Source organism: Micropterus salmoides, unplaced genomic scaffold, assembly GCF_014851395.1.
Source record: "Micropterus salmoides isolate LMB-PRFRI ecotype aquatic unplaced genomic scaffold, ASM1485139v1 Ms_hic_scaffold_1, whole genome shotgun sequence".
Lineage (NCBI taxonomy): Eukaryota > Metazoa > Chordata > Actinopteri > Centrarchiformes > Centrarchidae > Micropterus > Micropterus salmoides.
In genome coordinates this window covers 22,603,024-22,626,808 of record NW_024040040.1, presented here as the reverse complement: position 1 = coordinate 22,626,808, position 23,785 = coordinate 22,603,024, and the positions used below count along the sequence as shown (strand labels likewise).

General features: G+C 41.3%; 2 protein-coding genes across 2 annotated transcripts; one reads left to right on the top strand and one right to left on the bottom strand.

The window, feature by feature from the left end:
- Positions 1–14,744: 14,744 nt before the first annotated feature.
- On the top strand, positions 14,745–15,912 carry LOC119915788. Its single transcript, XM_038735531.1, has 6 exons — positions 14,745–14,803; positions 14,895–14,988; positions 15,096–15,440; positions 15,524–15,641; positions 15,754–15,845; positions 15,907–15,912. Exons 1-6 carry the CDS (start codon positions 14,745–14,747, stop codon positions 15,910–15,912), a joined length of 714 nt encoding a protein of 237 aa, XP_038591459.1.
- Positions 15,913–20,437: 4,525 nt separating this feature from the next.
- LOC119915779 lies at positions 20,438–23,175 on the bottom strand (the record flags this gene model as incomplete). Its single annotated transcript, XM_038735520.1, has 3 exons — positions 23,172–23,175; positions 21,394–21,543; positions 20,438–21,207 (listed from the first exon to the last, which is right to left on the bottom strand). Coding segments are annotated over exons 1-3 (924 nt in total), but the record flags the coding sequence as incomplete, so codon positions are not given.
- Between the last annotated feature and the right edge of the window lie 610 nt (positions 23,176–23,785).

Genomic DNA, 23,785 nt, shown 5'->3' with positions numbered 1-23,785 from the left:
TGTTTTTTTCTCTATGTCCTCTTCCTTATTCTTCTTCTGTGCACCACCACTATGCCATGGCAAGGGCTGCATGACTCTTTACTGTCACATCACGTCTTCAACATATAAAATATGGTGATAACGCACTTACAGGTTGCTGTGGCCAGGGCTAAACGATCCGTTGTGATGGTAGATGGAAACTGCAGCCCTTAGGTTCCTGACATGGAATACTAATGGTATCGACGTACTATCAAAACGTAAAAAGGTACTCAAGTTTCTGAACATCCATAAAATAGATGTAGCTTTACTGCAGGAGACACACCTGACAGACTGTGAACATGCTAAACTGACTTGACAATGGCAAGGACAGACATTTTACGCATCCTACACATCTCAATCGAGGAGCGTTGCCACTGATCGGTAAAAATGTCACTTTGCATGTAGATAATGTTGAGAAAGATAAAGATGGCAGATACCTGATACTTAAAGGTTCTATAACAGGTGAACCTATTACACTGATTAATGCTTATGGTCCCAATTACGACTGCCCTCAATTTTTCCAAAATTTGTTTCACACACTTACATGTCCCTCAAATGAGCTTATTATAGGTGGGGATTTTAATTTGGTTCTGGACCCGATAAGGGACGGATCCTCCTCTACCTCCAAAACTCTGACCCAAGCAGCCAAGGCACTCAAAAGAGAAATGGCTGACCTCAGACTGGTAGATATTTGGAGGGAAATGCATAAAACAGTGAGAGAGTACTCCTTTTACTCACACGCTCACAACAGTTACTCCAGAATAGATGTTTTTCTTACTCACAGTGACAAAATCCATCTTACGGACTCATGCGAATACTTAGCTATTACTCATTCGGACCACGCACCCCTCATGCTCCAAATAGCTCACGGGAACACCCCAAAGAGTTCCAGATTATGACAATTTCCTGTGCATCTGCTCACCGATACAGATTATGTCAGTCGATTCAAGAACAACATTGGCTGCTTTCTCAGTACTAATAAAGGGACTGCTTCACCATCCATTGTATGGGAATCCCTAAAGGCTTACTTGAGAGGCGAGACTATAACCCAGATAGCAAACTGACTCCGCACCGGAGGTATCACAGGGTCTGGAACGGATCCGCAAAACGGGTCCGTATCGGAGTCCACTTGCACAGCGGGACGGATCCGAAACGGATAAGGATTTCGGATCCGGAACAGATCTGGCCCATTCACGAAGTGGCTTATCTGGCCCGGATCCGATCCGGACCCGTTCATGAAGTGGCTCTTCCAGCCCGGTTCCAATGCGGATCCGTTTATGAATTGGCTCATCCGGTCCGGATCCGATTTGGGTCCGTTCATAAAGTGGCTCATCTGGGCAAAACTGGCTACAGAAATATCTAAAATCTAGCTGACCAACATCTACTGTTCTGCATAAAAGCTTAAATACTTTTTATAACCTTTAAGCCACCCTGTGTTTCTTTACTTAAATGCTTTTACCGTGAAGAAGCAGAAAATTGAGTTCGTATTAGCAACTTAATACACCTCTGCTACGGCCGTAAGAGAGCCATCAGTTATCAGCGATGCTCATGTCAGATAAAATAACTGGGGATCCTTAATGCATTGTTTCCTTACACAGTTTTTATCCAAAGGTGGACTGCCAGTAAAAACTAAATCCTCTATCGGTCAAAAAACGTCTTTACAGCAGCACGGGTGATATGACTCTTTCTCACAGCATCTGTAATCACACAAGGAGATTTTCATACAAAATTTCATGAACCCCCATTGCAACCAACAGTTTTTACAAAGGATACACGCTGACCACCACATATTGATTTTAGATTTTTTTTACTAGGCCTATTTAAAATCGCATTTGATTGCAGAGCGCCGTAGCGCAGCACATCCTCTCTCTCTCTCTCACGCTCGTCTCTCTCGTGAACATCGCTGCACGAATGAGTCCAGCACAACGCTGTCAATGACTGAGACCCACCTTAAAAAAGTTAATAAGCATGTAAGGAGCCTAGCTAGGGTTAGCCCAGTGTAAAGACTTGAAACAGGTGGAAATGCATTAGGTGCATTTGACTTCATGCAGCGCTGCACAGCGCTGACTTAACGTGATACATGCTGGACATAAAATAAGGCATGATGGTTAGAAATTGTGTCCGACTTTCGCTAGCGCTGTAAAATGGCACCGTGTCACATGACATTTAAACCTTGCGGGAGATGGCAGCTGCAGGCGCCGAGTCCGGAGGCTGTAGTTGCTGCAGTCCTCTTGAACGCACCTAATATTTCTTCCCCACTAGCTTTGTGCAGCACTCCCTGTGATTGGCTAGTACTCGTTGCCTCCGTTGGGTAGGATGGTTGAGGTTAGGATTAGCCGATCGGAGGCAGCGTCGGGGCAGGACATGGCTCAAAGCTGGTGGGGGGGAAATAAGACGGTGGAAACAGCCTGGCTCTGTCCACATGTAATAAAATCCACTTCACTGTACCTCTAAAGATCAGTCATCAACACTTTATATGTTATTCACAGTAGTTTAATCTAGACAAAAAACAAAATATAACAAGTGATTATGTAATTAACTTGGCCACGACCTGGAACCAGCAGAGACATCAGGAAAGCACTTCAGCTTTTGTACACATTAAACAAACACGGTATTTTACTGGAGATTAAGACCGTGTTCAGACCGAAAACAGCACTGCGTTCAAAAACTTGGTGGAGGCATGTCCCCATGTGCCGATTAGACCATGAAATATCACCCAGGAAGGCTGGTTGGAGTGAAAGATCTGTGCGTTTTAAGGCTTGTTAGCTGTCAAAGACTGTATAACTGTTTATAATACTACGAGAAAGTATATAACAACTCTGGAAAGTTGTCATGCCAAAAATTATTTTATCTTGCATGACAACAACAATCATAACAGTCAAGTTTCAGAGTCTACCAGAAATGTGTCTTTGCACATGCTGTATCTTGGCCAACTCAGTGCTTTGCCAGATGATGTGTTGTTGCGTGGCATTAAAACTTAAATTTTTTAGCCAACAGACCCTACAATGTTTTCTGAAACCCCCTGTGTTGACTCCCAATTCTCTGCGTTGATTAATAAGCATGGTTGTGTTTTTTTAAAGTAGTGCTAATGCCAGTTTGAACACTGCCTAAGAATGCTGTGTGACTTCAGATTGTTTTAAATATATATTACAATTACTTACACAGGAGCAACGTCTCCAATGCCATCTGGCATAGAGAGTTTTTTGTCAGTGATCCCTTTCCAATTTATCCTCTTCCTGACATCGGTCTAGACCGCTCTTTTATGAAAAGCGCTGTGAGATAACTGTTGTTGTGATTTGGCGCTATATAAATAAAATTGAATTGAATTGAATTACTCTCGTTGACCTGAGTCAACCATTTTTTCCTCCTCCATGTCAGCTGGGAAAACCATACATTTGTACTCATTTTTAATAATAATAGCATATAGCACTTTTCAGGACACTGAGACACTTTATTGTGTCTCAGTGTTAAAAACAGATAAAATAGATAAATAGCAAAAAATATATTAATGGTAGGTAAAACATGGGGTGCAGAAATACATAAGAGTGTAGGGGTGACCATATAAATGACAAACAGCAGCAGGTGCAATATAACATTTGAGGTTAAAAGATAGCCTAAGAAGGTGAGTTTTGATAAGTGATTTGAAAGAGTCCATGTTGCTGCAATCTCAGATGTGTATGGGTAAGGGATTTGGGTTTTTCTGACCAAGTGCAGCATTCCAATGCAGCACAATTAACTATGCTGTAGACTATTAAGTAAGACAATACACAGGCACAAACCACTGCCCTTTGCTGAGTTTACTGGAGATTTCTTAAATTAATATATGACAGTCATTGATAGTCACCTGTCCATTCTATCTGAAAGTCATACAGATTACATTAAGATTAATTAAACCTACTACCACGGGATTACTAAAAGGAATTTTAGAAAATTTAATTCAATTCAATTCAATTCAATTTTATTTATATAGCGCCAAATCAAAACAACAGTTATCTCACAGCGCTTTTCATAAAAGAGCAGGTCTAGACCGTACTCTGTGATGTTATTTACAGAAGCCCAACAGTTCCCACCAAGACCAAGCACTAGGCGACAGAGGCAAGGAAAAACTTCCTTTTAAGAGGCAGAAACCTCGAGCAGAACCATGGCTCAGGGTGGGCGGCCATCTGCCTCGACCGGTTGGGGTGAGAGAGAGAGAGAGAGAGAGATGTAAGGAGAGAGAGAGAGATGTAAGGAGAGAGAGATGTAAGGAGAGAGAGAGGGGAGGGAGGCAGCCTACACAATATACACACAGAGGTACACACAGTGAAGGTAATGTTGCTATAGACTAAATGAAAAATGGTACAGATATTTATAGTAGTGTTAATGGTAACCATCATAATGTTAATGATTATAATAACAATAAGACTAGCAACAATAGTCGTTGCAGTAGAGGGTGTCGAGCAGGAACACGGGGGCAGCAGGTGACCCGCAGCCACAGCTCCAGACTCCACAGCTCCAGAGCCAGAAAACCTGCAGGAAGTGATAGGAGAGAGGAGAGAGACGAGAAAGCACAAGACTACCAGAAAGGGGAGAAGTTGTGTTAGTAACATGCAATAATGGGATAAGGTTGCATACAGAGGGAGAGAAAGTAGAGGAGAGAGGAGCTCAGTGCATTAATCTGATCTGAATTTTGAAACATTCAAGAGGAACACACTATCCAAAGTAAGCTTAGCTAAGAAAATGTCAACATGGTAGGTGATTGTAGCTATTCCCATCAAAACATGGATTGTATGTCCTTTTATAATGTAAGTAAGGTAACCACATGCACACTTTTTTCCACATGCACACTTTTTTCACACTCAGCTTCATTGAGGAGTCAAATTCAAACACATATTGACACCCACACTTAAAAACAATATCATACACAAAAATAAACACACAACTGCCTTTTCCATCTTTGTGGGGATTTTTACTGACAGTACTAATCCATTTTTTTCTTGGACTGCTACCACTACTGCTTTCTGTCTGTCTGAATTAAAAAGTTCTACAAAAAGCCTTTATAAACATGTGGCTCTTTCTTTTGTATCTTGCCATCATCTGCCCAAAAAATTGTGTCTGTGTCAACACAGTGGGCAATAATGTAAACAGTCAAACAAAAAGAAAAAAATTGGGATAGAGCATTAAGACCTGCAGTCTAAGCGTAGCCTTTGACTTTTGTCAGTTTCAAGCTTTATTAGTCATGTAGGTCTGCTTTTAACTCTGCTAGAGATAGAATGTCATGGAATGCATGATAAACAGACAGTGCCCGTGTCATGCCTACAACAGTTTAGTTGAAATTGTTCCGTTGTTTTGTGTTTTAGCCTGTCAAAGAAAGCACAAATCGAATGTTTTGTTACAAGAAATTCAAGTAGTATTTTTGAAAGTACAACTGCTTAATTACACCACAACAGGGATCGTCCACCTAGGTGAGCGCTACTAGGGCTGCATGATGCTTCAGCTTGGTTGAGGCCGGTAACAGAATTTTGGAGTGAGCGCTGCTGGGATAACATTTTACAAAATACTTAAAATACAGATATAATTGCTATTCCTATATGCTATATAAGTGATGAAAATGATGAGGGTAATGGTGACCTATGCCGTTTTGGTCAAATATGTGAATTAACCATTACTAGAATTGTTATTAGGCAGGCTATTAAGTCAAGTGTTTAAATGTATGTATTTTTGGCCAAGAAATGATCAAAACATTGAAGAACTAATAATGTCAATTTTATTTAAACAACTGAACAGTAAATACAAGCACAAACTGAACTAACTCAAACATTTCTAAATAATAACATATTTTACAGAGTGATAGAGAAAGGCAAAGACTCATTGGGGATCTGCAACCTCTCCTTCAAAGCCTCAGCCTCAATCTGACAGATTTACCAACTGTCAGTTTTCCACTGACAGTTTGTAAATGTCTGGCAAAAATCACTCTATTTGAAGACTTTGTTCATCAAATAGAGGAGGGCAGCAGCTATGTGCTACAGCTTAAGGGTAGAGTCTCCTCCCTATGTCTTTACCTTTCAGAAGGAAACAATGTTTCTTTGGAGGGGCGCTTCAGCTGACAGAGCAGGCAGTGGCTCTTCTCAGGTCCTGCTCTAAGGGTGAACCCCACTGAGCAGCTGTCAAGAGGCAGAGGGTCTACTGACGGTGGAGAGGGAGGTGGTCCAGGTAGGTTCATTTTGGCAGACAAGAGAGTGGAGTGGAAAGAGAGAGGGGGGCTGGGGAGATGGAGAGGGAGAGGATCAGTGAGAGAGAGAGAGTGAAGGGTATCATGGTGTCAGTATATTAAACTGTATCTTTTGTATTACCTTGTACAGGAGGGAACTCGGGTGCACCTCTGCCTCTGGAGGGAGACGGCTGTTACTGACGTCAGGCTGCAGGTTGGGACCCACAGGGAGGGAGAGAGAGAAAGGGGAGGAAGGGAGGCAGGGGGTGAAAGGGGCTAAGGAGGGAGAGAGAGAGAGCCAGGGGAGTGAGAGAGAGGGAGAGAAGGAGGGGGCTAAGGAGGGAGAGAGAGAAAGGGTGGGGGGGGAGGGAGGCAGGGGGTGAAAGGGGCTAAGGAGGGAGAGAGAGAAAGGGGAGGGAGGGAGGGAGGCGGGGGGAAAGGGGATAAGGAGGGAGAGAGAGAAAGGGGAGGAAGGGAGGCGGGGGGTAAAAGGGGCTAAGGAGGGAGAGAGGCGGGGGGTAAAAGGGGCTATGGAGGGAGAGAGAGGGAGAGAAGGAGGGGGCTAAGGAGGGAGAGAGAGAAAGGGGAGGGAGGGAGGCAGAGGGTGAAAGGGGCTAAGGAGGGAGAGAGAGAAAGGGGAGGAAGAGAGAGAAAGGGGAGGGAGGGAGGGAGGGAGGGGGTGAAAGGGGTTAAGGAGGGAGAGAGAGCCAGGGGAGGGAGCTATTGGGTGAAAGGGGCTAAGGAGGGAGAGAGAGAAAGGGGAGGGAGGCAGGGGGTGAAAGGGGCTAAGGAGGGAGGGACGGACGGAGGGAGGCATTGGGTGAAAGGGGCTAAGGAGGGAGAGAGAGAAAGGGGAGGGAGGGAGGGAGGGAGGCATTGGGTGAAAGGGGCTAAGGAGGGAGAGAGAGTGAAGGGTATTATGTTGTCAGTATATTAAACTGTATCTTTTGTATTACCTTGTACAGGAGGGAGCTCGGGTGCACCTCTGCCTCTGGAGGGAGACGGCTGTTACTGATGTCAGGCTGCAGGTTGGGACCCACATCAGGGTTTCCCCACTTGAAAGCCACCAGGTCTGACTATGGGGTACAGCTGCAGTCTACGATCTAAGGGGTCTAAGGAGGGACAGAGAGTGAAGGGAATTATGGTGTCAGTATATTACCTGTATCTTTTGTATTACCTTGTAAGTTCCACTGAAAGAAGTGTGTGTGTGTGTGTGTGTGTGTGTGTGTGTGTGTGTGTGTGTGTTGTGCAATGCTGAATCACAACCGCTGCTCCTAAAATTTCCCATGATCATTAAACTATACGCTACAAATGTTTTCACTCGCACACTGTGCGAGCAGTACTCAACGCTCAGCTCGCTTCCTCTCCTCGTTCTATGCAGAACATACGTGACAGATGGTGTTATAAGAGCAGCGTAACAGGAGGTATCAGGAGGTGCGTAGCGAGTGTTTGATTGTCAGCGGCAGAAAGTGACGGTGAACGTGAGCGGAGGAAAATATTCTGGCAGTAAATGTACGGTGTCTGTTACAGAGTGTCAGCTTCTCAAGACCAAGAAAAGTCTGTTGTTTCCCACCTGCTGGAAAAGTGAAGCCGGTTAGCGCTAAGTTAGCTAACATCTCCCCTCCCCTTCAGACTGCGCAGCTGAGCAGCTTCTACAGCAGCTACAGAGCTGCTATGTAACTTAACATTAGCTCAATTTATAGAAAGTAACTGGAAGCTGTATTTTATTACTGCCTACTTGTCCAATGTTGAGAACATCAGGTACAAACTTAGACTAAACTGACGTAGCCTGCAGCTCTGTCCTGTACAGACTGATTCAATGATTTTTCAGTTTTCAGTCTGAAAAAGTGGTTTTGGAAAAGAAAGGACGGAGGTAACTGGAGGAGCTGAGGTTAGTAAAGCTAATTAGTGATGCAAACTAGTCCTTTTAAGCTGATGAGGAGACATTTCTTTTTGGATTTTAATGTGCAAATAAAATGCACCTCAGAAGGGAGGAGGTTTCTTATATTGCCTATTTTTTATATTAATGTCTACAGATAAATGTCAGAAGCTATAAAATGAAGACAAAAAAGGCAAACATGAACATGTATCATACATCTATAATGATTATGAGGTCACATTAACAGGGTTTTAGGGGTGATGCCCAAAACATGCTGTGCCATCACTGTAAAATCACTGTGGAGCAACAGAACCAACCAAATTACTTTCTCCAGATCTAAAGGTTGTCGTTCCTCCAGTAGACTGATCTGCCAAAAATGAACTTACCCGGACCACCTCCCCCTCCACCATCAGGAGACCCTCCACCTCTTTACAGCTGCTCAGGGGGGTCACTTTAGAGCAGGGCCTGAGTAGAGCCACTGCCTTCTCTCTCAGCTCTGCTACTACTGCTAGAGGGGCACTTCTAAAAAATATGGTTTCCTTTTTTACATTAAAGACATAGGGGGGAGTCTCCCCCCTTAGGCTGAAGCCCCGGACTACGTAGCTGCTACCCTCCTTTATTTGATCAGCAAACTCTTCATACAGAGTAAATTTTGCCAGGGATATACCATCTGAAATTACAGCTGCAGTGTTTTTCTATATCATTGCAGGCTTTGCCCCACTGCAATCAAAATCCCACCCCACCACCCTGGGCTGATCTATGATGCCCACCACACACACATGCAGTGGTGGGGGTTTGAAGTATGGGCTGGAGGGCTTCGTCCAGAGCAAGGTATGCAGAGCCATTCTGAAATGATAAAGTGAGCACACAAAGATATATACATAAGCTACTTTTATACATGTATTTATATAATATTTCTTTTTCAATATGTATGTATTCATATTGGAAAGTCTGCTATCACGCCCAAGACAGAAGATTACAGTTTTGGGCCACTGTCTTGTGTTTGTAAAGTGTGTGTGTGTGTGTGTGTCTGTGCCTGTGTCAGCCAGTCCCTGTCTGAATGTTGTCGTGTAAAAATTCAAGACTTGGGCCAGATAAGAAAGCTTGAACTTTTACCAACATTTTTATTATCAGCAAAAAGAAACACCAATTAGAATACAAAAGTTCCACCGGAGTGTGTCAGAGATCGGTGCAAAATAGAGCCCCATTCTGTTACCACAACAGAGACCCGAGTCAACATGAAAACCATGTAACGACTGACTTTCACCTCCTTTTGGACCTCCTTTTATAGCTCTGTTTCTTGGCTTCACATCATCTCTTGGCTCTCTTTCCTACTGCACCTGAATCTGGGAAATTCCATGACTTTCACGTGCCTAAGCATTTGGTGGGAAAGTCCCTGACTGCCTGCTCCTCCTCTCTGTGTCTTTTGCATGCACTCTGCTTGATCATGCCATTTCATCCATAACCTGACTTTTGTGGAATAAACTGGTGTTGTTTGTGCTCGGTGCTAGAAACAGGACATTCTTACTGTGATGGACTATATTGATGTTTTGTAATACAAAATCTGTTTCTATATTTTCCTTTGCAAGGTATTTCTGATGCTGCCTCACTGTGCTCCCTCCCTTTTCTCCCAAAGCACACGAACTTGCTCACACACACACATGTGCCTGGGCAGTTAGATACAGAAAGGAGCACATACACTCAGAGCTGTAGTGTTTTAACACTGTGATCCTAACTTTACACTATAAAATAACACTTTAAATGATGACAATGTAGACCACCATTGCTCTAGTAATTAATGATAACAATTTAGGCTATAATGCTCCAAAATAATTCACAACAATGTGTTGTGTTGGCCAATCACTGGGCTGTCGCTGGGCCGCATCACACACACAGATACAAACATAGCCTAATGGCACAATTATTCACAGAGCCTTAGGGGAAACGTATTGTCATTGCCACCATTTTGTTGAAATGTTAATTGGTTAGCTTTTCAAGTTGGCTAACTCAGTGATGACTGAATGAATTTATTATTCAATACGTGTTTATTCACATTGGAAACCATATTTTCCCGCTCTGCCACTGGAATTCCCACCCTTAAAATGCCTTTTCTCCCAACAGTCTGAAAGGTCTTTACACAACACAGTCTCACTCCCTACTCGTCAAATGTCTGACGCATGGTCAAGGGACCCTGGCGTCACTTTTTTGACGCACTGGGTATACCTTCGGCTTCATTTTTCAACGTGCAGGGCAGTCCAATAGACTTCTATAGAACTCAACAGCGTTGAAATTTGACGTCTTGGGTCGATCACCACACCGCAACCCGTTGTCTGCCTTGTGGGTCGAGACAACAATAAATAAAAATAAAAAGGAATACGCTACCAAAAATTATCTATACCAGGGCGATTCAAATGCCCTCCAACTGGTGTTTGATGTTTAAAAACCCTCGCAATCTGATATCAAAGGGCCCTCAAAAGTTAAGCGCGTTCATCAGCGGTGAGTTTAACAACGCACATGGTGTGCAACCACATTCAGCGGTGAGTTTAACAACACTCAACTGCAGGTAAAACAGCATTCAGAGGTGAGTTTGACCAAAGCAACGCACAACTGCAGGTAAAACGTAATTAAAAGGTGAGTTTAACGCTCCAATGCGCGTGCAAGTATGCAGTTTTAAAGCGTTTTCTTATCATAGGTAAAACACTAGAGCATGCTGGATAACGTATTTTTATCAGAGGTTTGTTGATTTTAATATGCTACGATTGTGTTCAATTAATCATTTTTTAAAAATTATTATTTTTACTAAATCCTCTAAATTAATAACGCTGACGTCACCGTATGGGCGATCCCAAGGTCCATTGCGATTTTCCACTCGGTAAGTAGAAGGGTTCATTAATAGAGATGGATACTCTTCTTACATTTACACATCAAAAACGGTTGGATCAGGACAAGAAATTGTGTTTAGAAACTTTAGATTTGTAAAGTGGCCCTTTCTTATGACGAGAAATGATAGAAGACATTATAAAAAATATAGCTTGAACTGCACCAAATGTGCAGGCTAGCAAAGTTAGCTAAGTTAATTGAATTCAAGTTCATATGTGTCGCATATTATCATGTAAGGTACAATCATAGGGGAATGTAAGATTTTCACACTGAGACATACCGTGTTAGCTGTAATACATGTCTGCGTTGGGAATCTTCTTGTGGTTGTGTGTCGTTGCTCTTTGCCCAGTGTTTTGTGCCCATTTATACACATGCTAGTCAGTGTAACTTATAACTGTGTCTATGCTATGAAAGCATAGACATGAAAATAAAAAAGCACATTAACAAATTAAATCAGTGTTAATTAAAAGCTAGTGTTAAAAACTACTATGACTGCTGAGGGAACTTTTTGATTAAAATGATCACAGGGAAAAAGTAAAAGAAATGTGTTTCCTTGTTAATACAAGTATAATTAATAACATAAAAATATTAAAAATGGCACTGATTATCAGCCAAGCTGACATTTTGAATGGTTGGTATCAATATCAGACATGAGTGTCAAGATCAGTCCATAACTAGTGAGTTATTGTATTGTGAGTTTGCAAGCAACAACCAGCCCTACAGTATTCTGGCCTAATATTACTATACGCACCCACAGACCTCCCCACCACAGCCCAAAGCATGGGCAAACTAGACCAACATTTTCTCAAGTTCTTAAACCTTTCAGTTATTTAGTATTTATGTAGTTGTATGTAGCATGATCTTCAAATCTGAATTTATTATCTTTCCCTTCTCTCAACAGGTTCCCTAGCCCCTTCATCATTTACTTCAAAACCTCAGCTTCGTTACAAAGCAAAAACAAAGGCACTTTTAAGAGCCACTTTTGTCTAGTTAATTGTTGTTAGTCTGTCTGGTTCTCTGTTGTTCTTGCTCTTTTGCTCTTCCCCCCTATCCCTTTAGTGTTGTCTTGTTTGTCCTTGTTCACCATGAGTGACAATTCCAATTTCAAACAGGTCCTTAATGAGCTTGATGAGCTTGTTGAACATTCTAAATTAAATTATGAACTCCAGATCTTGGATGATTTCATCAATAAGATGCAGGGAGAACAGGAGGCAGCACCATCCACCAGCCATCAACCAGTCCAGGAGGCAGCACCATCCACTAGCCATCAACCTGTCAGGTGGCTGAAGAGAGACAGTGATGGAAATGTTGTCTATGACAGACCGAGATCATCCCGAAACCAAACGGGTCAGTTTTCTTTTTTCAGTCATATTACTTAAAGGAGTACTCCTGTGATTTTTCACATAGATCTAAAACGGAGATATAGATTGTTTTACCACTTGGAATTGAATACATGAATCAGTCATGTGTCTGGTATGAGATATGAGGTTTTTATTACATACTCATGATCATCCAAAGTGGTATAGACAATGAAATTGGGCCAATAAAAGTATGTATCATTGTGTGGAATAAAATGAGCTTGTCAAAATCTATGGAATTGTAATGCTGTAAAGGTTGATTTGGGTTTATTTTCTGCTACAGCTAGTCACAGCTACAGTCGTAAGTCTAGTTCTCATACTAGGATGTTGGACAACAGCTTTGAGATAACCAACTACTGTCCCCCTGACACTGTTGGTATGTTCTTTATTTTGTGTCTATTAGTTCATTATGTTTATAGATTCTAATAATTAGAATGTAAATTACATGTTTTTGCGACAGAATAACCGACAACATGTTGCACACTTTGATAGTGTAGAAAATTGTTTTTAAATATGATGTACTATTTTAACAGAGACTTTCCTTGAAGAGCTAAACCACTCACGGCACCAGCACCACCACGAGCTTCCTCAGACTGGTCTACTAGAAAAAGTCTCCTCTCAGAGAGGTGGGAGAAAGAGAGACCCTGTCTGGTGAATACCATGGTGGCACAACAAAATGTGAACACTCAGATCTGCCAACAATGTGGCAGCAGTGCAGCTGCTGTCCGTTGTCGTGACTGCCGACCACAACCATTCTTTTGTGCTGATTGTGATGTCAGTATACACCGAAACCATGTGTTCCACAACAGGGATGCAACAATAGCTGGATTCTTTCAGCCATTGCCTCCAACAACCTGTGTCGTGGAGAGGGCTCTTTCCCAGTGTGGTAAGCTCTATTTCTTTGAGTGTCTTATTTAGGGCTGCACAATTATTGCAATCGTAATTGCAATATGATCCAACGCAACTGCCTAATGGTAAAATCTTCAAATATCATTTGTGACATTTGACTTTTATATTCACGTCATCCTCCTTGACTGTGCAACTTCTGGTTGGTGGGTGTGCGTAGTGTGTGAAGGGGACAAAAATTCTGATTGGTGAACTTCAGTCGGTCAGTGGATGTTAGTCTTGTACACTGGCTGTGCTTACTTATCAGGGGTGGCACAAATTAAAGAGACATTTGGAATATTGAACTGAATCAAATCATACACATTCAAAAATTGAATTGGAAATGGTAATCGCTTTATCTGTCAGAAAAAGTGCAATTATATATTGTGCAGCACTAGTCCCATTCTCAGTTTATTTAAATAACTTTACAGTATAAAGGCTTCACAGGAATGTTTTGAGTACTTTCTCTGAAACACACTTAATGACCTTTATCTTTAAAGCTTTTCAAATCATTGATAAAAAAGAAAAAGAAAATGATTGCAGAATACTTCCCAGTTAGTACATAGGATGATGCATGTCTTTAATCCCTGCATATGATGTGTCTTTCAGTGTGTATTGTGCCGTTGGAGATTCCCAAAAAAATATGTAGTTGTTCTCCGGGATCGTTGAGTGTCAACACAGGAAAAGTTGTTGCTGTGGTTACAATGAATGGTAAGAATAAAATGAATTTAAGGGAACATTCCAGATCAAGTGGCTTTAGCGTCCATATCACATTCTGGGCAAAGTGCCCATAGGGACCTGGGTTGGACTTTAACCTGATTCCACCCCATAGGGCTCTCCCACTCGCTTCCTGCCACTTTTCATTGTCCTATTTGAATAGAAAAAAAACAAGGCAGTGCTATTGGCTTTGTAAATGTGTCCTGATCTATTTCTATTCAAACGTTCCCTATAGTGGTCTGCGCTGGGCAGGATTTTCAGTCCTGTGCCCCCCCGTTCCCACAATATTCTGTCCCGTTCCGCAATAATGTGTTTTAGTCCCGCTCCCGCGGGTATTGGAGCAATTTATCAACTCAATCACTCAAAACATTAGACCTGTGTATAAGATCAAGTAGTGATGTCACATCCTAGTCATGCAGTTTGCATTCAGAAAAAAAACAAATAGGTCCATAAAGACATTGGTTAAGTTTGCTGTGGGAGTCGAGTTTGCTGTGGTCTTTTTTGGGGGGGACTTTGGTCGTGATGTTTTTTGTCCGTGACATACAAAGAGCCAAAAGATTTCCAAAGATCCACTGGGCTGAGCAACTGCCTGTGGAGGCTCGATGCAGGAGGATTTGGTGTCACCTTTGACCTTATTAACTTTAGTTAACTTAACTGTGAATTATGTTGACATGTTTTACTGTTCTGAAACAGACTGGGAAGATCACAGCAGACAGCTTCAGAAAAAGCTTTTTGGAGTGGGAGGCTGTTAGATTTGAAGTGGATAAGATCTGCAGGGAGGAGCATTTTATCTGTCCTGCATGCACGCACCCCAGACATGCTTGCTGTTTCTGTGGACGGAAATCGCAAGCACTACCGCTTTAAGAACGCAGCAAGGTACTTACAAAATGTGTGTGATTTGCAGTGTTGTTAAAGTAACCTTTGCAGTGTCATATTGAAGGTCAATGTGTACCTTTCTTTCAATTAGATCTGAAGAACAGGCCTTATTTGATGGCATCTTCATTGCAAAAGATGATGAAGTAGAAAGATTTGTGGATTACATTCATTCCAACACCAACCATGTAAACTTGTTGTATAATATTTCTAAAAACACGACCAATAACATTTTACAGTTGACATTGTTTGGGTGAGTCCTGACTATTTATATCAACCTTTTTCCATGTTGTAGGTCTCTGGAAGAGGTGTCTGTGGAGGGGAGTGGTCAGCTGCCAGGGAAACTTCTCAGAGATCCTCTAGTAAAATTGATGAGGAGGGACTTGAGCTTGCGGTCTGTCGACATGGAGTTTTTCTCGGCACTCTCAACATGTTCAGGGGAGAAATATATGCTTATCCCCTCTACCTGCAGAACAAGCTGGCAAATAAGTCAATAAGCTTTTTTGCCATGGATGTAACCTGCAAGTACTGGCCCTACCTCAACAAAGTGACAAAAAGCTGCCCGGAGCTCCAGCACCTTCTGAGCATGAAACCATTCCTCTCAGTGTTTCATGCCAAAGCCCATGATTTTAAATGCGAGGTAAGAAAACATTACCATGTCATTAACCGTCCCTAAACACCTGCAAAGGTATGTTGGCAGCTTTAAAGTATTTTCTTCAATAGGTTAAATGGAGTGGAGCTTACCAGCAAGGGGCCGGATTGACACTTGGGGAGGAGGTTGAGCAGTGTAACGCCTTCCTCTCTAGGATTGCTGTGACCACAAAGCACATGTCCAAAGCAGGTAAGGTAACCACACACTGCACTACTTAGATTGAAAGTGTTACAAGAAAATTGTAGCCAGTGAGGGACATGTGGTACAACACAGATTAGTGTATTTTTTTTCTTTTTTACAGGACGTACAGACATGCTTACACTGATGGCCATGCGCTGGAATCAGCAAAAGTTTAATAACTTGGTTGCTTCACTTGCCTGCCGATATCAGAAGGTAGGTATGAGTATTGTTATTTTCTTATATTGTAAATACCTTCTATTGTATATTTTTGTAGGTATAACATTTTTATTTCATTTCCTTTTTTTGTTATTTGAAGGCCGCAAAACGCCTGGAAAGCCAACTTCAGAATCTGGAAAGCATGAAAATCCAGCTGGCAGTGACACAGGTTGAAGTTGAGGGCTGGGTCACTGATATTAAGGAGTGGGCAGAAGGTGATAGTTATACTATTATTTCAATGTCTCAGTTCTGCAGAATAATGGGAGACATGCTTCTGCAAGTAATTACTGTTTCAAAATGAAACCATACATACACTGTTTTCTTGGTCATTTACTTGTGCAGTTAAAATGCCAAATTTTAGTATGTAGTGCATGCACACTGGAAATCATGTCAAAACAAAGTGCCCTGAAAGTACCTGAATGGTGCACAGTCCAAAAGTTGGAACATTGGACATTTCGGTGACATTCAACACTTTATTTTAAGGTGTCCTTCTTAGAGTGTAATTATACATTTAAATACGGAGTAATATTAATTAACTACATGGACTTACTATAGGATTAGGGTAGGATTAGGATTTGGTTGAGGGTTAGTTACATGTAATTATGCATAATTTATTGTTATTACTATTTTAAGTTCATGTAACATATGTAACAAGGACACCGTAAAATAAAGTGTTTCCGACATTTCTTGCAGTTAGCGGATCCCATCTTGGCTACGTTGTCATTTTCTTTGGTACCCTGTTACATACTTCCTATACACGCTAATAAATATGAAATGAATATTGAGACTCACCTGTCCTTCCTCCAGGAGCTTTTTTTTATAAGGAAAAAAAAAGCAGCAAAGAGGTTAAGGTAATCCTTATGACTTCCCTGTGGTGTTCTGTGTTACACTGAGACTTAGCTCGTTTCAGTTACTGCCATGAAAATGTAAGTGAAATGTTTACACTTCTTTTCTTCTCAGCAACAACATCCCAAAAGAATGCCGATCTTGACGCGGTGACCAGTAGAATGGAGGTGCTGGTGGCCAGCATTAAAAGAAGGTCCCAGCGCCTTTACAAAGACACCGATGGCAGCAAAGGTCGGGCCCAGATTCGGCGCAAAATCAGAGAGGAGAAGGCCATTCTTAGCTCTGTCGTTGAAAAATACAACAGTATGGTCCCAGATACAGAAAGAATCGTCTTTGACATCATTCTCTCTGACGAGACAGTTTGGCCATGGCAACTTTCACATGGTGGTATGTACACAAATCTGTTGACAGTTTTGTTTGATTCACATAGTAGCACAAAACCAATTATGCCTTATCCCAGATTATCTCAAATATTATTTGAAAAATAATCATACTTACAATTTACTTATTTTCCACAACTGTATCCCAGACGCTGTAGATTTGAAAATCAAGAGGAAGGCGTTTGATGTTGTGATGGCAATAAGGAGACTTGAGGAGGAGGATTGTTCTTTCTGAGATGGCAAAGCATTGGAAATCTCTCTCCACTCGTGCAGACACACTCATGTCATCCCAGCTTTCCAGTGAGGCATTGCAAAGTACGTATTTAAGTAATGTGTTGTAATACTATACTCTACATTGTAATTTTTTTTCTGATAATTTTTTGTTTTACTCCCATAAGGTGAGCTGTGGGCTCTAAATGAAGAAGGGATCAAGGGTTTCCTCAGCTTAACTTTGAGAAAGAAGCAAGAAGTCACCAGAATGATGAAGCATGCAAGAGACTGCTATGCTCAAGTTTTGACTGGAACAAGTATGGACTTCCAGAATGATTGGGATGGATACGACAGTGATTCTGAACTGTCAGATTGAGGACTGTCAGTTTGAGGAGCTCTCGAAGTGATAAATGACCAGTTATTCACTTTTGGTTCGATTTCTTTTATTTGTCAGTGTTTCCTTTGTTTGTTTGTTTTTAGTAGTGGGGGCAGGTCCAAAAAAATCACCAGTTAAAGCTGCCGTCGGCAAATTTTTTTTGATCATATTCAGTGAAATCGACACTATAATCGCCCTATTTCTGATACCGTGGGGGGCAGAAATGTTCAGTAGCACCTCAATGCAGTACATGAGATCCACGGGGAGGAGTCGGATCAAGATCCAAGGGGTGGAGATGGGTAGGATTAGGGTTGGGTTTAGGGATTAGGGGTGGGGTTTAGGGATCAGGGGGCGGAGTTGGGTAGGTTTAGGTGTATGTAAGGTGGGAGGAGTTGGATCTGGATCCGACTCCTCCCCATGGATTTCATGTTCCGCAGTGAGAACCATCTCGAAATGTTGCTGTGGGGGGCCTGTTATGACCCTGGGGTCATATTTTGTTGTTTGTTTATCTCTCCTGGCACTGTCAGCTGTTCTCCTCCATTAGAGTGTGTGTGTGAGTGTATGCAGGTACTGGAGAACAGGTGGACACACTGGATTGGTCTGGTTGAGCTGATTGGAGCCTCCTGATTGGGCATCTGGATGACAGCAGCCATCTTAAGCCCTACTGACAGGAACTCTGCCCCTCTCTCTGCCATTCCCAACCTGCCTGAGGACTGTGTGTTATGTCTGTGTTTATTGTACATAGTGAACGGTTGTGACTATATTCAACTTAGATTGTAAGTAGTATCGTAGTCCTTCTGATTGTCTTATGACAGCCTGGTTTTGTTGGCTTTGCCATTTTTGTTGCTATGAAGCAATTTCCTTTGTTGTAGCTATATTGTGTCAGCTACTAGCAGTGAGTAGGAGTGAGAAGCCCTTTCTTTTGTTTGCACCGTTTTCTCCTGTTTTTGGACTTAGAAGCCTAGTTTTAGAGCTTTGTCTTTTCTTTACCTTTTGGTTTTGGGTTTAGGAAAGATTTAGGTTTTTTCTTAGTGTTTTGGTTGTTGTTTTGGGCACTGCTCATCTCCGATGTATAATAAAAACTGCTAAATTGTATTTGTTGTGTGCTGGCCTTGTTTGGGAATGGGAAGAGTGGGAGGCCACACATTTATGTTACATCCAGGACACCCCTAGACCTTGGGACGTAACAGGCCACCACGGTCAAATCAACAAAGAGGAAACACTGTTTGTAAGTCAGATATGCTTGAATAATAGTAATTATCATATCTACATGTTACATTACAACAATAATAATGAATGTAGTTATACAAACTGAAATTAATTTAAGAAACTGTTTTTCGAATAGTCCTCTTCTGTTTATGGTAGAACAAAACTATGTGCAGAAAAGTTTACAGGAAGGTGTAAATATGTGTATTTTACTAATAATAATAAACATAATTCCACTGATGTCATCTGCTGTGGCAAATCTGAGTTTTCTGACAGTTTTACATGGACACACAACCCCATTTATTTCTGAATTTGGACTCTTGCATCAACTCACCTGCTACAGATGGTCTCTGAAAGCATCCTTGACAGGACTTATTCAGCTGCTTCTCATGTGCAGTGAAGGTACATAGAGGTTCAACAAATGCAAAAACTGGCCCAAAACTTGAAAATGTGACTTAATTATAGACACTATAGAGGTTATTATATACACACACAAACCAATTTTTCGGAATTTGGATGTTTAATTGGGAAGTGTCGTTGAATTACTTCAAGACTTGCTTTAATAACTACATTTCCTGACCTAAGCACTTTGATTTGCCTTATATACTATATATAAAAAAAAAAAACTACAGTTGAGTGTTTAAAAATACAGCCTAATGGCTTGTTTGATTAATTTGGATTTGTTGTACTGTTGTGAAAAACAAAAAAATAAAACTATAAAAAGAGAAGCATTTTTTATTTTTATTTTCCATGCATAGTTATTTAAAAAAGCAATTTTGTGGTTGGTTTTAAAATTTTGTGGTTGATAAATGTTAATAGCAGAGACTAAAGGGGAAAAAACACGAGAGCATATTTATGGGTGGGACTTTGATTTAAAATCACACTGCATTATTAGTAGTTTTAAAATTTAAACTTTTTTGAAATTTCAATTTATGGTTAGTATACATACAGTATACAACATGTGTTTTGGCATTTTTGGCACACTTCTTCCTCGGCTTACAGCATACAGACACAACTCGCATATCTCATTCAACCATTTCACAAGTTGATGAAAGGGTCTTGACATGGGTCAGAAGGTATTAGAAGTCATAAATGATGAACCAATCCATCAGCTCTGCTCCTACAGGCACCTTGGGGTGTATATGGACAATACCTTTGGCTGGAAGGCCCGTGTTGAAAGTGGGTGTTATCATTTAGAGCAAACACTCACAGTGAATCAGAGGGTTTAATGTTACACAAGGCTGCATTACAGAGCATTTTAATATGACTGTCATGAAGGTTGTGGAGAAGAATAGAAACCAGTCTCTCCAGGCAAGCATAAAGAATGTGGTCTGATCCATCTTTATTCTCCATACATTTTACATTTACATTTTACATTTAGTCATTTAGCAGACACTTTTATCCAAAGCGACTTACATCTGAGGTCTAAACCAAACAAGTTATCGTGAGGAGGCAATAACAACACAAGAAGTGCTCAAAATACAAAGTTCAAACATTGCTCAGAGTAGCATAAACTAGGCAAGTGAGGATTTAAAGGATTTTTATTTTTATTTTATTTTTTATGTTAAGTGCTTTCGGAAGAGATGAGTTTTCAGTTGTCTTTTGAATGCTGTCAGGGATTCTGCATTCCGGATGAGGGTGGGCAGATCATTCCACCAGCATGGAACTGTGAATGAGAATGTTCTAGAGAGTGATTTTGTGGCTCTTTGTGATGGTACCACAAGCCGTCGCTCATTGATCGATCGTAGGCTTCTGGTGGGGGTGTAGACTCGTAGGAGCGAGTGAAAGTAAGAGGGAGCTGAGACAGTGGTCGATCTGTAAGCAAGTGTCAAGGCCTTGAATTTGATGTGAGCAGAGAGTGGCAGCCAGTGCAGAGAGATGAACAGAGGAGTGACGTGGGCCCTTTTGGGCTCGTTGAAGACAAGACGAGCTGCAGCATTCCAGATCATTTGTAGATGTTTAGCTGCACAAGATGGAAGTACAGCCAGAAGAGCATTGCAGTAATCAAGCCTAGAAATAACCAGGGCCTGGACAAGAAGTTGTGTTGCCTGCTCAGTTAGGAAAGGCCTGATCTTCCTGATGTTGTGCATTTCAAACCTGCATGATCGAGCTGTCTTTGTAATGTGGTCTGTAAAGGTCAGCTGGTCATCAAAGGTTACTCCCAGATTTCTGACCGACCTTGATGGGGTGATTGAGGAAGAATCTAGCTGGATAGTTAAGTGGTGCTCTAGAGACGGGTTGGCAGGGAGGACGAGTAGCTCAGTCTTTGTCAGGTTGAGCTGCAGGTGATGTTCCTTCATCCATGCCGAGATGTCAGCCAGACAGCTTGAGATTCGTGCAGCTACCGTGGGATCATCTGGTTGAAATGAGAGGTAGAGCTGGGTGTCATCAGCATAGCAATGATATGAGAAACCATGTGCCTGTATGATGGGTCCCAGTGATGTGGTGTAAATGGAGAAGAGGAGCGGTCCAAGCACTGAACCCTGGGGAACCCCTGTGGTCAGTTGATGTGCTTTGGATACCTCACCTCTCCATGCGACCCTGAAGGACCTACCTGTGAGATAGGACTCAAACCAGTGGAGGGAAGTTCCAGTGATGCCCAGTGATGAGAGAATGGACAGTAGGATCTGATGGTTCACAGTGTCGAAGGCAGCAGACAGATAGAGGAGGATGAGAACTGATGATTTGGAAGCGGTATGAGCTCCATACCAAGTATGAGCTCTTATCCTCTGGCAGAAGATATGGGTACCCCAATCTAAACTTAACATTTCAAAACTATAGCACAATTTGGACCTACCTCAATTAAAACTTTAAATAATGTTGTTTGAGGCTGGTTGTGTAATAGCTTCATGATGTAATGCAAATGGTTGTGTGTTGCTCTTGTCACTGTTTGTGAAAGATGAGCAATAGATTGTTGTTGTGTGATGTGCTTCAGACTGACTACATATCATTATGTTTATGTTTTTTTTTTTTGTAAGTATATGTCAGTTGTATGATAAAACAATAAGTCACGTGTTATGTGTGAAGCATTTGACCTCAAGGTAAATATCCCTCTGAGGACAATAAAGGAGGCTATCACCCAAAGTGGATCATCCGCAAACCATGATATGTAAAAATTAAAACGTTGTTCTGGGACTATAGCAAACACATCGTTGGAAAGGTCTCAACCTGAAGAGTAACATATTTCAGTCTGAAGAGGATACATTACTCCTGCTTTGAAATATTGACCTCTGAACCTTGAACCCAGTCCATCTTAGTTTGTAATTTAGCAACAGAAGGTGCTAAACACATAGACCAGCATTTATATATAAAGCTCTGGGCCTCTACTGTCATGTAGATATGGTCACCAAAGTTTACCCACTGTATAAGCACTGTCAAATATGGAAATAAGCTATCTCACCTATTTAACGATTAATTTTTTGAAATCTGATAACACCAGTGTGTTCCCCATCCCAAAAAGACACAGGGTGTATCCAGAATTTTACACTTTTAACTTCTAATTGTGAGAAATATACCAATATACTTTAAAACTACAACTCCCATAAGAGACGCGCCACACAAAGCGAGTGCTTATGTGTAGTTATTCCGGGGTGGGGGTGGGGGGACATGTTCGTGTAACTATGTAACTATGGCCGTGAATGGGCTTCATTCCATTGCAGATTGCCGCCGGCCGATGAGCACACAATACATGAGACAAATATATTAAACTGTATTTTATTATTGTCATCTTTATTGTTTAAATCCTCAAATACAACGTTAGACAAAAACATCAATATTACGAATACTGTGTATTTCTTTTATCTTTTTTATTCAAGAAATGTTTTACAATAGTGCAAAAACACATTTCTTAGAAATCTAGAACATTTTCAAAAAAGCATATATTAAATAAATTAAGTCAATTTTGCACAAATATATAGTTTTTATCTTCTTATCCGCCGAGCGGCACATACTACGTCACTTCCGGAGTCTTCGGTCGGTAATCGGTATTACCAAAGTCCTTTCTCTGGTATTGCGGCTGGTACAAAGCTGAGCAACTTGTTGTTGCTGGTGACAACCAATGACAACCGATTCTGTGAATGAATGCCCGCATTGCATTGTGGAGTCTTTGCGTCTAGCTCGGATCATATGTTCTGTATTACAGCATACTGTATTATTTCACCGTAAATAAGACCGAAATATTAAAATAAATAAATACCATAACATATAAATGAATATTGACAGTTTTAAAAATATAAACAAGAAACCCAGATTGGCCCATATAGACTGAAATAACAAAAGTAAAAAAATATAGTCTTCTGCTTTTACCCATCTAGACTTGAACACACACATTTAGTGCATCAAGGTCAATGGAAGGCCACAGTGCAGCAGCCAGGGTTTCATGTGCCTTGCCTTTAGAAAACTTCCTGAATTAGAAAGCATGCTTTCAAATTTTTAGAGGCTTATGGACCCTCTTGACCTCTGGTCCTGGTAAGCCTGTTCATTTATCCACCCCTGCCTACCTCAGCTACCGTTTATACAGAAAATGTATGGTTTAGCTGGTGGAATCAACGGTTCCTTAATGGTGTCAATTAATATGAATGAAAACATGTCCCACCTTCCTACATACTTTGTGCATCACATTACAATATATCATTTGATGCATTGAAGACTTCAGATGATTGGCTAAACCACAAGGTGAATGGAAAGACAAACAGAAATAAAGGTATACATCGATTTATTTGAACACAGCTTTTAACAAACATAATTAAAAAATAAATTAAAAAACAGCATGACAGCATGTTAGGGTGGAAACCATTGAAAGTGTGTAACGCGGCTCCTCCTCATCTAAAGTAGTCACATCCGCAAGCAGGATGGCTGGGCCCGTAACGGCAAACTTGACATCTCATAGCAGGTATTTAACTCATTGAATTACAGACCAA